The sequence below is a fragment of the Culex pipiens genome, chromosome 3 (genome assembly GCF_016801865.2).
Source record: "Culex pipiens pallens isolate TS chromosome 3, TS_CPP_V2, whole genome shotgun sequence".
Taxonomy (NCBI): domain Eukaryota; kingdom Metazoa; phylum Arthropoda; class Insecta; order Diptera; family Culicidae; genus Culex; species Culex pipiens.
Window position 1 is genome coordinate 7,833,083 of NC_068939.1, and position 15,772 is coordinate 7,848,854.

General features: G+C 35.7%; 1 protein-coding gene and 1 long non-coding RNA gene across 2 annotated transcripts in view; both read right to left on the reverse strand.

Moving 5' to 3' along the window:
• The window catches only part of LOC120427452 (uncharacterized), a 67,120-nt gene that overhangs the window by 40,535 nt on the left and 10,813 nt on the right, over positions 1-15,772 (reverse strand). The window contains exon 2 of the mRNA XM_039592322.2: positions 10,993-11,777. Within this exon, the coding sequence (XP_039448256.1) occupies positions 10,993-11,179 (187 nt within the window). The 5' untranslated portion in view covers positions 11,180-11,777. The remainder of the gene's footprint in view (positions 1-10,992; positions 11,778-15,772) is intronic.
• LOC128093323 (uncharacterized) lies at positions 1,067-1,821 on the reverse strand. Its single transcript, XR_008212409.1, has 2 exons — positions 1,446-1,821; positions 1,067-1,329 (listed from the first exon to the last, which is right to left on the reverse strand). It is a non-coding gene; the product is annotated as an uncharacterized LOC128093323 (long non-coding RNA).

Here is a 15,772-nt window from a genome sequence, read left to right on the forward strand (position 1 = left end):
GCAACCTAACAATTCTAGATAAAATTTTCAAAAGGTCTTATCTGCATAGGAAACCCATGAGGGATAGGTTGTTTTGAAAATTTAATCTAGAATTAAGAAATTTCAACTGATTAAGTTATGTTTTGAATTTCTGACAAGGAAAACTGTCATTGAAAAAACGTAACGCCTTTGAAAATCCAGTGAACTAAGATAGCAAAAAAATAACTCATCATGCTAAGTTTTTCCTGAAGGGGGGATGTACCGCGATGTACCGCGTAACCATAGACTAAATATATATAGATACGCCACTCCCCTGTTGGGGCTGGCGACACTACCGCCACGCCAAAATTGCACCTGGTGGCAATTCACAGGTACTAATTTTGGGTGTTGCCCTTTAGGAATATCGTCCTAATCAGTTTCAGTTCAATTGGTTCAGTTGCGTCGCAGCAACAGTGGTTTTTCAAACATTCTTTAACTGTCAAAACTTCGAGGAAATACGAGACGATTTGCAAATCGTTATTTTTCGTATCTTCCAAGAACCGGACGTATCCGCTCACCGAGGATCATGTCAGGAATTTGCTTATAGCCAGGTCCTGAATCTGCTGCCGCAATCTAGAGAGAAAAAAAAAACAAAACAAGAAGCTCGGCAGCTGTGCCGCAACCATTTCAGCGACGACGGTGCTAGTGAGATCGTCGATCAATTTGTTTGGAGAAAACGGTGGATGTCATGTTGGGATATAAATGGGACCGATTCCAACTGTGTTGGTCAACGTTTGGTGTGGAGACGTGTCAGCAGGTTAGTAGAATTAAATTCTACAAAAAAATGGCATATGAAAAAGTTTTATTTTACAGGCCCCCGAAACAAATCGCTGGGCCAAAAACAAAGAATTTTGACTATTTGGGTAGCTCTGCGGAACAAGTCGGTGATGGAACCTGCACAATCTGGCCTCCAGCTTGGACCGCCTTCAAACATCGTAAACATTCACCTGCAGCCTTTGCAAGCAATACGTACGTAGATGAAATCACGCCTCCGGTGGCGCGCGGGCGGTTTGACGGAGCCCATTTCCTCAAGAACCACGTCGTAAAATAAAAAAAAATTAAATGTTTTTATTGCATCATTTTCTATGTAATCAGTTGATAATAAACTATTAGATTTAAAAATCTAGAGTCCTGTACTCCGTCCGAGGACCAAGGCTGTTCACGCGGCTCCAAGTCACTTCTGGGGTTGGATGGTCAGAAACACCCCTCTGAGACGATGGTGAAAGCTTCATACAACTTCATTTGATATCCACTTGCAGCCAGCGGGATCAGTGCTAGCTTTTTGACAAATATTTTATGGCCTCTTCTCATCTGGAAGAAAGTAAAATTTAGCTTCTAAAACGATGAGCCTCCTGATGCAGTTTTTTAAACCACCTTGCATCAGCAAACATTTCCTCTTAGCGCGGATTGTTGTTACATTTACTCACCGGAACCACATTAGAAGAGGCACAATTTTGCTGCGCTTTCGCCATTGTCCACGATCGGCTTGATGTGGGTCACCTCCTGCTCTTGTTGGATCCTTAGGTTTGGATTGCTGTTCGGAATCGTCACTGCTGCTGGCCTGGCCTGGCCTGGCGACGGAGGCCCCGCTCCACTCATTTGATTTGGGAAAAATCCGAGCAAATTACGACCGAAAAGTACGCGTTGAACCATGATGGATGAAATTTTGTCAAAAACAAACAAAGTTTGCAATGGGCACTTGCAAAGGTTGCTTAGATTTTTCCAAACATTTTAGTACCTGTAACTTGACTGTGGTGGCGCTCGGAGCGCTAAAGGGGTGTCGCCAACTGGATGTATGGAAAAATCCCGAAGTGAGACATCTAGGTAATTAATAATCTATGGCGTAACGCAACCATAAATCAAATGCCAGTGCGTCCTCTGGATTACTCTGTGGCCAAGTGCTTTTCTGATACAAATGATTTATGAGTTTATTTCTTTTGATTAAACCCTGGCCAGTCAACTGTCACTAATGTCACATGGTCCGCCATTGCTGTTGACTGTACTCGGGGTATTTGCTAGACGACTAGCGGTTGAATGGTTCAACTGTAGCGACAATGTAATTTCACGCTTCTCAGACCATGGATATAATTTGTATCGAAAAATTGATCAAGGCAAAACATTCAACTTATTAGTTTGATTTGATGAAAAATTTAATGAATTGAAATTGAATTGATTTGGATAGCCTGTGTTTTTTTCGCATTCGCATGGAGATGGTGATCTTAGCGGGTTGCAGACTAGATATCGTCATGTATATGTATAGTTTGGGAAGCCTGTGCTTTTCGTCACAAAGTTTTAACATATAGCCAATGATTCATTATATTTCATAGGACAACTGATAAAACAAAAATGTATGGAAAACCCATTTTTCCTACGGTTTGGTCAGCGGGTTGCGCTACTTCCTTAAAATTATTCCCAAAAGTGAGATTCCTATTGGAAATTTAATGCTCTACAATTTTGTAGAACATATCAAAGCTGTAAAACTCGATCCTGAAAAGTTATAAGCGATTTAAAATAGTAGTTTATGCAACAAGTTGCAAAAAGAGGATTTTTTCAGCACGAGTCGTACATTTATCCAACGAGGTTCACCGAGTTGGATAAATACGACGAGTGCTGAAAAAATCAAGTTTTGCAACGAGTTCCATACAACATTTTTTGCAATTTCGAAAAACACCCATTGAGTGAAATTTTAAGTCGAATTTTCATGTATTTTGTCAATAAATCGTTGAAATCAAAAAAAAATTGAAAAGTGTTACTTTTTGAAACAAGTGCTGAAAAGTTCAACTTTTCAGCACCCATTTCAGTGCTGAAAAGTAGAACTTTTCAGCATTTATTTTGAAAAGTGTTGCTATTCGATTCTGTTATTTTTGGTACAGAAAAGTAGGCTATTTCGTCGTTCAAGAATGACAGGAAAAGTTAGTAGTTTCACGACGGAATTGCAAAAAAGTAATTTTTGTATTAAACACTATTTTTTCACAAACTATAGGCTCGGGTATCAATCGCAACCAATTTCGCTCAAAATTTGCACAGATGCCTAAAATAACCCAAAAAACCGTTTTCCGCTTGTGGAGCAGGGTTCATTTTTTCTGGGCACCCTAATGTACAGTCAACTCTCCGTTTTTCAATTTCCGATTTCTCGAAAAACTTTCCTGTTTCCTTCGATTATTTCGTTCTATATCCTGATACTTCCCTCTCTCGACGGTCTCTTTGATATAAACACAAAAAGAGTCCACTTAATTATCTTATAGTTTGTGTTGGCTAAATTTACTCAATTTATAAAAATCCGTCTAAGTAAGTCTAACTAAATGGCAAGCACAATTTATAAAAAAAAATACGGGATGAATGACCCTTCAAGAAAAACTCAACAAGGCAAATTTTATTTCATAATTTTGTAACCCAATTCAATATTTTCTAAAAAAATAAGGCGACATATTTTGTTTTGTATTTTTAAGCAAAAAGAGCACTTTTTGGCTTTGTATAAATTTTGAATTTTTTTTTTAGAAAAAAAGAACTTCAGATCCAAGGATAGTTTTTTTTTTTCAAAAATTCATCGATATTTTGTAAATTCAAGAGTAGCACAACTGTAACAATGTTTATAGCATAAAAAATGGAAACAATGATTTACAAACGAAACAAATGAACACATATTCATAGAATTTTATAAGTGTATCATTTATTTTGCCCGTGAGCAATCAACGGCAGTATAAGGTTTTGGACAAATCTCTAAATTCGAGCAATACACGAACCACAACAAACGTTCAAAGATTTATACATATGTGAAATTTGGTGAACTTTCCGGAAATAAGTATACTTTTTCAAACACTCGGTCGAGTTTTTTGGGTGAAAACTTTAAAAAGCTGGTTTAAAATATTTCAAAATACTACCTTTAACAAAAAACTTTTTCGTTGAATTCTGATAAGACGTGAAGAATCCATAAAAACCTCTCAAGTGTAATAATAAAAATAATAATTTAATTTTTGTCTGCCCCTGCAACGTTTTTTCAAAATGATTTTTATTTTTGTTCTGAATGAAAAAATTGCATCGTTGGGTGGTTGCAAATTCGAATAGTACAATAATATTCTCATAATATGTCACCCAAGCAGCACACTTTGTCAGATTAACGTATTTCCTAACTGGTTGTATAACCGAACGGCCTCGTTACCACAACTTGTTCTACAACTCCTGTGCATTGGAAAAAGCGCACTTTTTTCTGTTGTATAACTTGCCAGAATAAGATGCAAGTTATCAGAGTAAGTTGTACAAATGTATTTGACAACACTGTGCTAGCTAACAAGAGATTCAACGAAAAAAGGGGGCGTGGTTAACGGCGGTGCTGTCAAATCAAAGCGCACACTGAAAAGGAAAGAAAGATTGAAAACAGTTGTCTAACCGTTACCCAACTTACATGTAAACAAACAGTTCTAATTAGAATTTCAATCAACGACGAAGCCAATATGAATAGTATCTCTGACTATTTTGGTACGCTTGTTTCTGCCCGATTTATTTAGAAAAAAAAACTGAAATTGTATGAAAAAAAAAACAATCCTTTCGCGCTCTCTAACTGTGACTCTTGTGAAACCCTCTTCATGGCGAACTTTTAGATTTTCCTTTTTTGATGAACTTCGTCTTTCCCAAGATTCGATCCGATGACTTCGACGATTTGTTGTTATCTCCACGGCAGGTCCAGGCGCGCTTCCACATCTCTCCACGAGGCTTCAAGTAAACAAGCTGGCCTAAACGTCAATAAGAAGGCTGCTGTCAGCTTTGTTATACAGCAGTGAGCTATACAACTTAACTCCAGAAAAGGCTGTCTTTGAAAATTAAGTTATATAAGTTTGTTTCAAGTCAGTTTTTATAACTCCATTATGTAACTTTGTTATGACAAACCGTTTCAACTGTCATTTCGATTACCGTACCATGGAGTAACATTGAAAATTGGTGTGATTTTAATTTGCTGTTTTCTCTATCATGAACTCCGTAAGCTGATATTTTTTGTAGCTTTTACCGGCGATATGTTTATAAATAATCGGTCAACAATTAAAATTATTGCAATCTTCGATAAATAAACATTATTGAAACTCTAAATACCTCACGTACAAATTTACACCACCTAACAACACGCAATGTCAAGTTGAATATGTTTGATGAATATCAGATATATAACCTATTCTCCGGTTATTTATAGAATGGTTGGCCACGCCCATTTTTCAGAAGATGCCGTCACATGACAATGTTAGATAAGCAGTGAAACAAACAGTGCAATATTATTCTTATTCAACAAACTGTTTTCGAGGAAAACATTGCAGATGAGGGAACAGCATCTTGGCATATCAGCATTTTGACGTTTAATTACAGCTCATAAAAAGCGTTTTCGACTGAAATCAAGTGATAAATACCTCAAACGGAAGTGAGCAAGCAAGTTTCTATCGAAAGTGTTCCAAAATAAGTTGTTTAAACAGTGTAAATCAGCAAATTGGATGGAGTTAGGAGCGAGTTCTAAACCTCCCAAATAGGTGAGAATTTTTCCTATGTTGTGTTTTAAAGTTGGAAAAGAGTGAAGTTGACTGTGTTTTAACACTTTTGTGGCACAAAACACGATTGTTACATAAGTCAGTTATACAAGCAGTGAAACAAACTGTTATTTAAGTTATGTTCAGATTTTTTCTCGTATGTTTATCAAAAACAATTGTCTAACTGTTATTCAACAGTCGACAAGTTATGAGTGCTACTTGGGCACAACACACAATTTTTGACAGTTGAGGAACGGGAAATGGCAAAGATTGTAAAACTTTTTTTACTATTTTTTGATGAAAAATACGTTAATCTTTTTATAATTTGGATCCCGCCTTCGAATCGGGCGTCCAATTTTGCATGAAGGACTTTTTACACCAACATTTAAATCTCTTCACGGTTTCGAGCTTAAAATCATTTCTAAACGTGCCTTTTGTAAAAATCCAGTTAAATTAAAGGGCCGTACCACCCAACCGTCACGGGGGCAAAACAATATTTTGGAATCAGTCGTTTATTCTATGCCAGGCCTGCCCAACGTCCGGCCCGCGACGGCTTTTTAAAATATTTCTTTGACCGGCCCTTAAGGCTGTTCATGAAGTATTAAATAAATAAAATTATTGTCTGAATTAAAAAAAAGCTTGAGATCAAATTTTAACATATTATAAGAACATTCTTCATGTTTAAATTTAATTCTTATAATTTTTATATTGATATTTTTTAACTGAAAAAATTGTGCAGGAAAACAAAGTTATCCATTTCGTAAAATGGTGAAATTTATGAAAAAACTTGGATTGTTGTCTTAAAATTTACAAAAAGAGACTAAATGTTATTTATTTCAGTTTTGACTGTGTTAACTTCAATTTGAAGTTTTTTTTCTTATTTCTTTTTTATTAAATAAATAAGTAAGCAAAACTAATGTATTTTTCCAGAACAACTTTTTTGTGATAAAGTTAAAAAAATCTTAAAAATCAAATTATTCATACTGAAAATAGATCGCCGAAAATATTTTTTAAATATTGAAAAATGTAAAAAAAACTTCAAAAAATTGCAACGATCATTGAAATTTGAATGTTTTTTATTATAAAAAAAATATATCAAGGTATTTAATTGCAATCGTCAAAAACAATATCTATACAATTTTAAACAAGCAAAAATTAAAATAAGTCAAATAAACACATTTTTGAATGTTATCTTTGTTTTTCATTTTTTAAATCAAGGTATATGAATCATATTTGCAACGCTAGTTCTTTTATGTATTTGCTTTAAAAGAACCCAATCATAAGAAAATTGTAAAAATGTGTTTACTTTTTCAACTTTTATCAAATATTAGTTCCGGCCCGCCACTGCTTCAGAAAAATCAGATCTGGCCCGCAGGACCAAAAGGTTGGGCACCCCTGTCTATGCAAATAAGCTTGAAATATATGTAAATTTTCAAGTTTTTCCTTTTGATTTCCAAAAACATCGAATAAAAGTTTAAAAAAAAATGGGAAAGTTAAGAATCATAAGTGACATCAAAATATTTACTGATATTAATTGCTTATTTCTGAGCAACTATTGAATTAATTTTTCAATGCCAAAATTTTTTTTTTGATGTTTCCGATAATTTTCTTTTAGAATTATAAATAATGTCTTTGTTATGAAAAGGTCCTGCCATGAAGTTTTTTATTATCAGGAATTTAATGAGACTTTACACTAGAGACTATTGTTTTCGTCTAGGTATGCTGTAAATTTTAACATTTTATTCCTTCAATAACATTACAATGTTTTAAACATTTTAATTTTTTAAATAATTGTGGTTAGTATGCGTTAAGTTATGATAAGGTTTGATGTATTTTTGACTCTTATATTCTGAAAAAATAAAAAAAAACTTTTGTATAATTTACATTTTTTAATGTGTTTTAATCAGTTTTGAGTAAAAGGCTTTTGCTGATGGCGCAAAACAGCCCGTAATTTCCCGCATTCACCGCATTACATAACATTCGGAACGATCACCCGAAAAACCCCCAAAGAGCGAAAATAGACTTCACAGGAAGTGGAAATCGAAAGCTCAAAATTGCCAAAAAAAATTCGTACACAGCTGTTCGCCGCTCGCTCGACTACCATTACTTCCACTCATCATAATTTCGAGAGCAAATTGAGCCCTCGCGTGCCACAGCATTACAACATCGGATCCGACGGCCAGCTGTTGGCCCGGCGACCGGGTGGCCTCACGGGGGTACCCTTTTTAGCCCCACGTGGCACCCGGTTTGAGGTCAAAAGTTTATGAATTTCATTGCACATACGTCGAGTGCATCGTGCCTACTTTGATGAGTTGTGCAGGTTTGCCGCAACGTGAAATTAAAACAAAACTAAAAGAATATATAAATTTCATCCAAGTTGGCGGAGTCGGTTCGTCCCACTTGCTCGGGGTCGGGCTCAATTGTAGTCAGTGCCAACCTCGATCGCACACCCGTCACTCGAGAGAAGGACAGAAATGGGACGACTGCCTCGTCATAATGGCGCACACAAGTAATGAGTTGGAGGAAGTAACCTGGCCTACTGCGATGACTACTGGAGACGCCCGGGTTGATCTTGGCCCACTGTGACCGAACTAACGAGTAACACTAGGAGTAATTATTAAGGGGGGAGGAATAATCATTGTCATTATTTTAGTTTTCGCCAATTTCAATGAAATACAATTTGAGCGAAAATTAGTTTGAAATAATATGTACTGAAATTAAGTTGAATTTAGGGTTAAACCTTTTTTTTTTTTCAATTCAACCCAAACGATGCAACCCCTCAACAATTGCCTCTAAGGGTAAAAGTAGTTAGCAAGTCATGTGCGATGGTACGTGTGATCGTGCAAAATTCGCATTCCATGTGATTAATGGCGGAAAGTAAGAGCAATCGAAACTAATTGATGCCTCGCACGATAATCAATCTAATTATGCGCGAGGCGTTTAAGCTTTAGCAACACACTTTCGCTGCCAACGTTAAACCAGCTTAAGTCCCTGATGGTGATAGTTGAGGAGGAAATGGACTGAATGTGTTATATTCATCCAGGGGCTAATCAGCCGGAGCTTGTTTTTCTTCCCAGCTCACTTTATCACTCACGGTGCTGGTTGAAAGTGAGACTTGGACCGATTCCGGTTATCCTCGCCAGCGATATGCATATGGACCCAGAAGGAGGTGTGACGGCGGAAAGAGCGCACAGCTTAAAAAAAAGTAGTTCACTGGAGAAATAATCTTTATGAAACAGGTATTTGCATGTCATTAGAGCAGGTTGGTCGCTGAAGGGGAAATTGGTTTGGTTATATATATACACAGGAAAACCTGATTGCGGCACCCTCGTTGTTGATTGGGGTTCAGTTAGTGCAAAGGATTAGTTTTGGAGCGAGTTTTAGATTATTTGGAAGCTGTGAACAGTGAGATAGCCATGTTTGACTTGAGGAAGTGTTTGAGAATATTTTCTGTTTCGATAACTTAAAGTTGTTTCGATAACTTAAAGTTGTTGTTAAAATACAAGGTAGAACATTTTTCATTTCAATAGATGCATGTTAATTTCGGTTCTATCCCATTCCCCAGAATTCCATTCCCCAGAATCCCACTCCCCAGAATGGTCCATTCCTCAGAATGATCCATTCCCCAGAATAACCCATTCCCCAGAAATATTTATGACCTTGAAAAACATGTTACGTTTCCCATTCGATGTAGTGCCGTTTAGTATAGCGCCGTTTGGCATACCATAATTTGGCATAATGGCGCATAATGGTCAATTGGCATAATGATATTACATTCTCAACATTGATTCAATATTAGAATCGGTTTAAAGAAGCCTTCTCGACTATTTTATTTTATTTTTTCATTCTTTAGGAAGGTAAAACTCTCTTTACTAGGGATAACTGCTAAAGGAAAATTGTCAGCATGCTGCAGTTATCACAAGTCAACAGAGTTTTCCCTTCTTTAAAGAAGGGAAAATTCTACTTTAAAATTAAACTTTTGGCAGACAGTGAAGAGAGTTGTTCCTTCTTGAAAAAAGAGAAATTCAACTTTAGAGGGAAATTTCAATTTTTGCCCGCAGTTATGACAGTCACGAGAGTTTTCTGTTCTTTAAAGAAGGGAAAATTCAACTTCAAAGGGAAAATTAAACTTTTTTCAGCAATACTGACAGGCAAGAAAGTTTTCCCTTCTTTAAAGGAGGGAAAATTCAACTGTAAAGGTAAACATCAACCAGAGTATTTGCACCAAGATTTTTGTTACAAATATTTTACTATTTCCGAAACTACGGGAACTATCGATATATTTTTTTATTCATCCCCAAAAGTCAAGACAGTTTTCCTTTCTTTAAAGAAGGAAACATTTAACTTTTGTCAGTATTTATCACAATAAAGGCGAAATCTAAATACTTCACACTTTCAAACTGATCATTTTTTTAAATAAAGTACATTCATAATAAAAATAAAACTTTTCTAGGGAATGGGTCATTCTGGGGAATGAGTTTCTGGGGAATGGGATAGAACCGTTAATTTTCAATAACAATTTCCAAATATGTGGCCATCCATAATCCACGTGGACACTTTAGGGGGGGGGGGGGGTCGAGATACAAATTTTCGAATGTTTTCATAGAACTTTTCTATGGACAGCCCTCAAATTTGTACGGAGACGTTTATGAAGAAACTAATAAAGAAAAATGTCTTATTTGGGCATTATGAATCGATGGACAAAGAAAAACACAAAAATTAAAAAAAATGCTCAGAACTATTTCCTTTGTTTTTTTTTTCCCTGAAAGTTTTACAACCAAGCTCCATCATTAAATCTAAAGTGATGAAAATTCATATGGGACGTTAATGCGAACATTGGCAGTAGAATCCATTTAAAAACTGAAATTTACTTCCAATATAAAAGATAAACGGTATCTCAACGAGTAATTAACCCATTTCGCGACAAAACGGTAAATGTTTCCCTCTTTTCAGAGCATTTATGAAGCCAACAGTCATCAAAAACAACTAAAAATACTCTCATATCAGCTTCCATCCAGAGTACCCTAATTAATTTGTTTTAAAAGCGATTCTCGCTCCAGGAGCATTTTGTTTTAACCCAAAAAACATCCCATCGCGAAACCGGAACCAGTCCGTAAAAGTGGGCGCCGAAATGAAGCGAAAAAGACCTTATTTTCACCGGATTTGTAAATGACCACTTCGTAGCTCGCCACCCCTTCCCACCCTGACCACGTGACTGGGACGCACTCTGCGTGTCGCCGTCGTCGTCGCCATTTTTACGGTTGATTTTGTTTGAGAGGTGACTTTCTTTTAAACGCCACAGAGATTTCACCTCGGTTGGATATCTCCGCTTCATCGCAGTAGGTCTATTAAAAGGTGGCCAAAACGAATCAGGTGTGAAATCGATCCACTTTGGAAGGGAGGGAGGAGGGCGCTTTGGGACACTTTTTGGGTGGTTACTAGATGGGTTAAAAATTGACCAACTCACCTTTCGGCATCCCACAGGGCGCTTTGGTTCTGGAGTTGTCCAGGAAATCCAGGTCGTACTTTCGGGCGGGCGGGAACGTCAACGCCACGTGGGCCTCCGCCACGGGCCAGTCCAGGATGGCCCCGAGCAGCAGCAGCGCCACCAGCGTCGCCGTGGCAACGCATAACTTTGGCAATCTTCTTATCATGGTTACGACGACTTCGGCGACCGTTGGCACATTCGGACTACTGCGATCCCAATTTAGAAAAAAAGCACACACTCCACAAAACTCCACGAAACTGGATTGCTGCGCGATTGCCTAACCAGAAAGCAAAAACCAGTGCTGCTGCTGTTGCATCAGGCTTTGCTCACACACTTTGCACACTTTTGAGATGGAGATGGCGTTGAAGAAGCAAACCGAACAAAAAAAATCTTTCCAATTTTCTACACGACCTTTCTAATTTTCACACTTTGCCGACAAAACGACCGCGTTGACACTTTCGACACACACTCTGGCACGGCCTTGTTTGTAGGGGTATCACCCTAAGATTTGTACTATTTGCGCAATTGCAGCTTCTCCAAAACCGAAACCAAACAAAATCAACACACTGGTTATTTTCGTAACACGGATTACACTTCTGAACCAGCACTCGCCGCAGCAGCAGCTGATAGTATTATGAGCCTGAGTTGAGAGCAGGAGGAGACCCCGAAATGTTAGCTCACACGACCCGATCTTCCGCGTGGTGAGGTGAGGAGAACTGGCAGCACTGCGCCCAGTTTGGCCGCGTTGCCGGGAGCAACGAAATCTGAAAATTGAAAGAAAGAAAGAAATTTGTAAATTTCAACGCACGAAACTGTTGTAGTGCACCGATAATTAGTAAGTTTCCCCTCCGTGTACTTAAGACACTGCTTTTTTCGGTTAAGGGTGAGCTCAACACAAATCAATTTTACACGATTGAGTGCGTGATTTTTTGTTTGTTGTTTGCTAGTGCCTACTCCTCGCAAATGTTATGTAAATTATCTCGATAAAACGCTTTCCTTTTTTTGTCTGCTCTCCGTGTAACTTCGAGCAATGGTCCACAGCAACGCAAGTGGTGCGTGTGTTTGGTATTGGAGAGGAGTTCACCTTAACGGAAAAAAACAGACGTGTGTGTTTTTATGATGCAATGCAGGTGCCGCGCTCGCTCGATTAGGCAGCGTTTAGTGAAATTAGCGAGATTTGACGGCTGAGATCTTCTTTTCTCCGGTATACGGTTGGATTTGGAGCGAAATGGGATTGGGAAATGCGTTGCGTGCTACATTTGGGGGAAAGAGTGTGTAGAGAAAAAAGAGATACGTGCAAATTGTGCTAATGTGTTAGGCAGAGACTTAAACCTGTTTTCAGTACAAATTGACACTATTTTTGGGCTATTTGTAAATCTCGCCTATTTTAAGATAAAAATGGTAAAACTAGTGATTGAATAATAGAATAACATCTTGAGACTTAATCGCAAAAAAAATCATGTGAAATAATAATTTAAAAATGGCTTTGCTCAAAAAAATAAAAAGTAAGGGCAATAATAATATTATGGAATTCCAATGTACATTACCGTAAAAACTTATTTTTCCTCACAGAAATAAAAAAATTGTCTATACAGTCCAGACTCGATTATCCGAAGCCTCGATTATCCGAAATTCGATTATACGAAGTTCGATTATCCGAAGGTTTGTATGGGACTTCGGATAATCATATCGGATTTTTCATATTTTTTTTATTTTTTTACTTTTAACCTGAAATTTGAGTTCTGCGACCCCATTTTAGTCATTTTTTTCAATTTTTCAGCCCGGCCAGTTTGGCCGCCATCTTAGATTTCAAAATTTTAAATCATTTTAGAGTGGTTTATGGGTCATACTTAAGCTCAACAATCAAAAATTGGACAACGAAAAAAATATTTTGTTCGTGATTCGATTATCCGAAGTGAAATTTTTCCGAGGCCTTCGGATAATCGAGTCTGTACACTTTTGTATTTTTTTGTACACTTTTTTATTTTTGTTATTGAATATCAACAATGCTTTTCCCCTATTTACTGTAATTAATAAAAATGAAAAAAAATCATCACTTTTATTTTTACTACTTTTTTGTAAAAATATTTTTTTACAAAATTCATACTTGGAAAAATTAGTTATCTATATTTATAAAAAATTTCGATGGTTTTGTTCGAACGCGCATCAGTTGAAAACGGGAGGTCGGATCGAAGCGCTCTTTGCTGCGTTGGGTTCGTATAAGCCCAAGGAAGGTTTTTACGCTAATAAGTTGACACTTTGGCCACTATCAGACCGATTCCGGAACACCGCCGTTTGTATGGGAAAAGTTGCGAAAAATCAAATTTTGATCACAGGAGGCTGAATAAACAAACAAGCTAAAAACGTCAAGAAACCAAAAAAGGCAGGACGAAGTTTGCCGGGAAAAGCTTGTTTAAAATATAAATCGTTGCAAATATTCCACCAATTTCAAAAACATTTCAATAAATTTTGATCAGCCTGAATCAGATGATACGTAATCAATTCGTAACCCTTATGTCATAAGTTAAAATCCCGAGGTTTAAAAGTGCAAAAAAAAAGTATGGAGCTCAGCTCATAAAAATGTTGTTTCATAACTTTTTAATAATTATGGAAAATCTATACTTTTACTGCCTTTACAGTTTTCCACTTTTCTAAAATTTGAACGTTTCATCACTCACTTCCAAAAATTCTTGATGAAGTTTTTAACGAAATTTACTGTTGTAAATCAAATTGCATGAAACCTGTTGAAAATTTGCAATTATTTCAAATATTATTTCATTACTGCAAAGAGATTACTTAAATACTTTTAAAAAGCTAAAAATGTTTTTTTTTTTTCTTTTATTAAAAGTCATTTAAGATTAATAGTCTAAATAACAACTCTGAAGCAACTTTAAGGTAAAAATAATGTATTAATAAACTGTAATCTCAATAAAACTAGGAGACTGTATTTTCTTATTGTTCTCACAAAAATTTAAAATCTGTAATTGAAAAATAAACATTATTTTTAAAATGCCTAGTTAATTTATTAAGGACCTTTTCAACCGAAGAGCATAAAATTAAAAAAAATCCACCTTTAAACATTGGAAATTTCATGGATGGATGCCGGATATCAACATTTTAATATTTCACATTATTTGGATCATACTAAAAAATACCTCATTTTCCTATAAGCTTCTCTTTCAGAAACTATTAAATTAAAATTCAAATAATTTAACTAAAATTTTATTAAAATTTCAGGTCCGAATGTTGAATTTGCGTTACACATAAAGTATCACAAAATGCTTAGTATATTACAGTACATTTTAAACATCTATGAATATTGCACAGATGAAAAAAAAAATCTAAAATTTTACGTTTTGTTCCTTGTTATGGCCCCAAATTTCTAAATATTAAAAAAGATTAAAACGATTAATTAATATGATCAAAGATACATGAACAGGAGTTATGCAACCCGGGCCGACGGTAATAACAAAATTCATGCCATTTCAATAAAAAATGCTGTGAAAATAACAATAAGTGTTCTGGAATCTTCTTGAAAAATCCATTTTTGCATAAGGGTTTAATAACAGTGTATGATATCATAACGAATTGTGTTATTGGTCTGGTATTGATTGAAAGCCAAAACAACTTTGGAATAACAGTTTTTGTTATGGAAGAATACCTCTAACTGTTATTGGGATGATCAGATTAATTGTTAAAATAACAAAAAAGAATAACAAAGATTTGTTCGCAGAATAACAGAAAATGTTATTTGTCTGTTATTACAATAACAATCCAATAACAAAAAAATCATAGCGGTAAATAACAAATCTTGTTATAAATAAAAAAAAATGTTATTAGTCTAGTATTTTCAAATATCAAAAAATGTTATTCCCAAGTTTTTTTCCGTCTACTCGGGAATGTATTCTGAATAATTTACAATTGATTTTACAAGTTTTTGAATGAGAATTTTAGTCAATTTTTGAAAAGGGAGGACAAATACATGAAATAAAATTTGCAATCGTCTTATCTGAAAATGATTTCAATTTGGTATCAGCTTATTATTAGAAATAATATCAGCTGTATTAGAAAAAAGATATGTTATTAGAATTCTTTTTGATTTCATATTATATTATACCCAAAAAATGAGGTTGAAATTTCTTTGCTATCATAATTTATACTTTTTGCAAAAATGACATATTTTCTCAAAAAATCTGCTCTTAGGCAAACATATTTTCATCACATTATGCAATTGCCCAAAAGATGTATTTTTTAGTCATCTAAAATGAATTCAAGAATACAAAGTTTCAATAATTGTATTTTTTCACAATTTGATTTTTCGAGTTGAAAGTAAAATTCAAAAAGGGTGTAACTGTGGGTGTTCCTCGTTTTTTCTGCATTTATCTTACCCAACTTTGTCAAAGACACCAATGCGATCAGAATGTTTTTTTTTAAGTTACAGATTTTTGAACATTTACAAAGCATTTTTAACTGTCCACCCCTCAATTTGTATAAAGTTTTTAGGCGAATATAAGAAACAAACTAATTGGACTCCTCAAATCAATGAACTCTCTAACCGATTTCGTCTAAAGTCACTGTTATTCAAGACATCAAACCATCAATAATTTCTCTTCGTCAAACCCGCTTATAACACCAGTTTCAAACAACCTGTTCAACACAATCGATTGTCTTCGATGAGGGATTACCTGCGCAAGTTATTCACTTCACATGCATATCACCTCCTCAATTCATAAATCGCGCAAATGCCCCGCTCTCCACC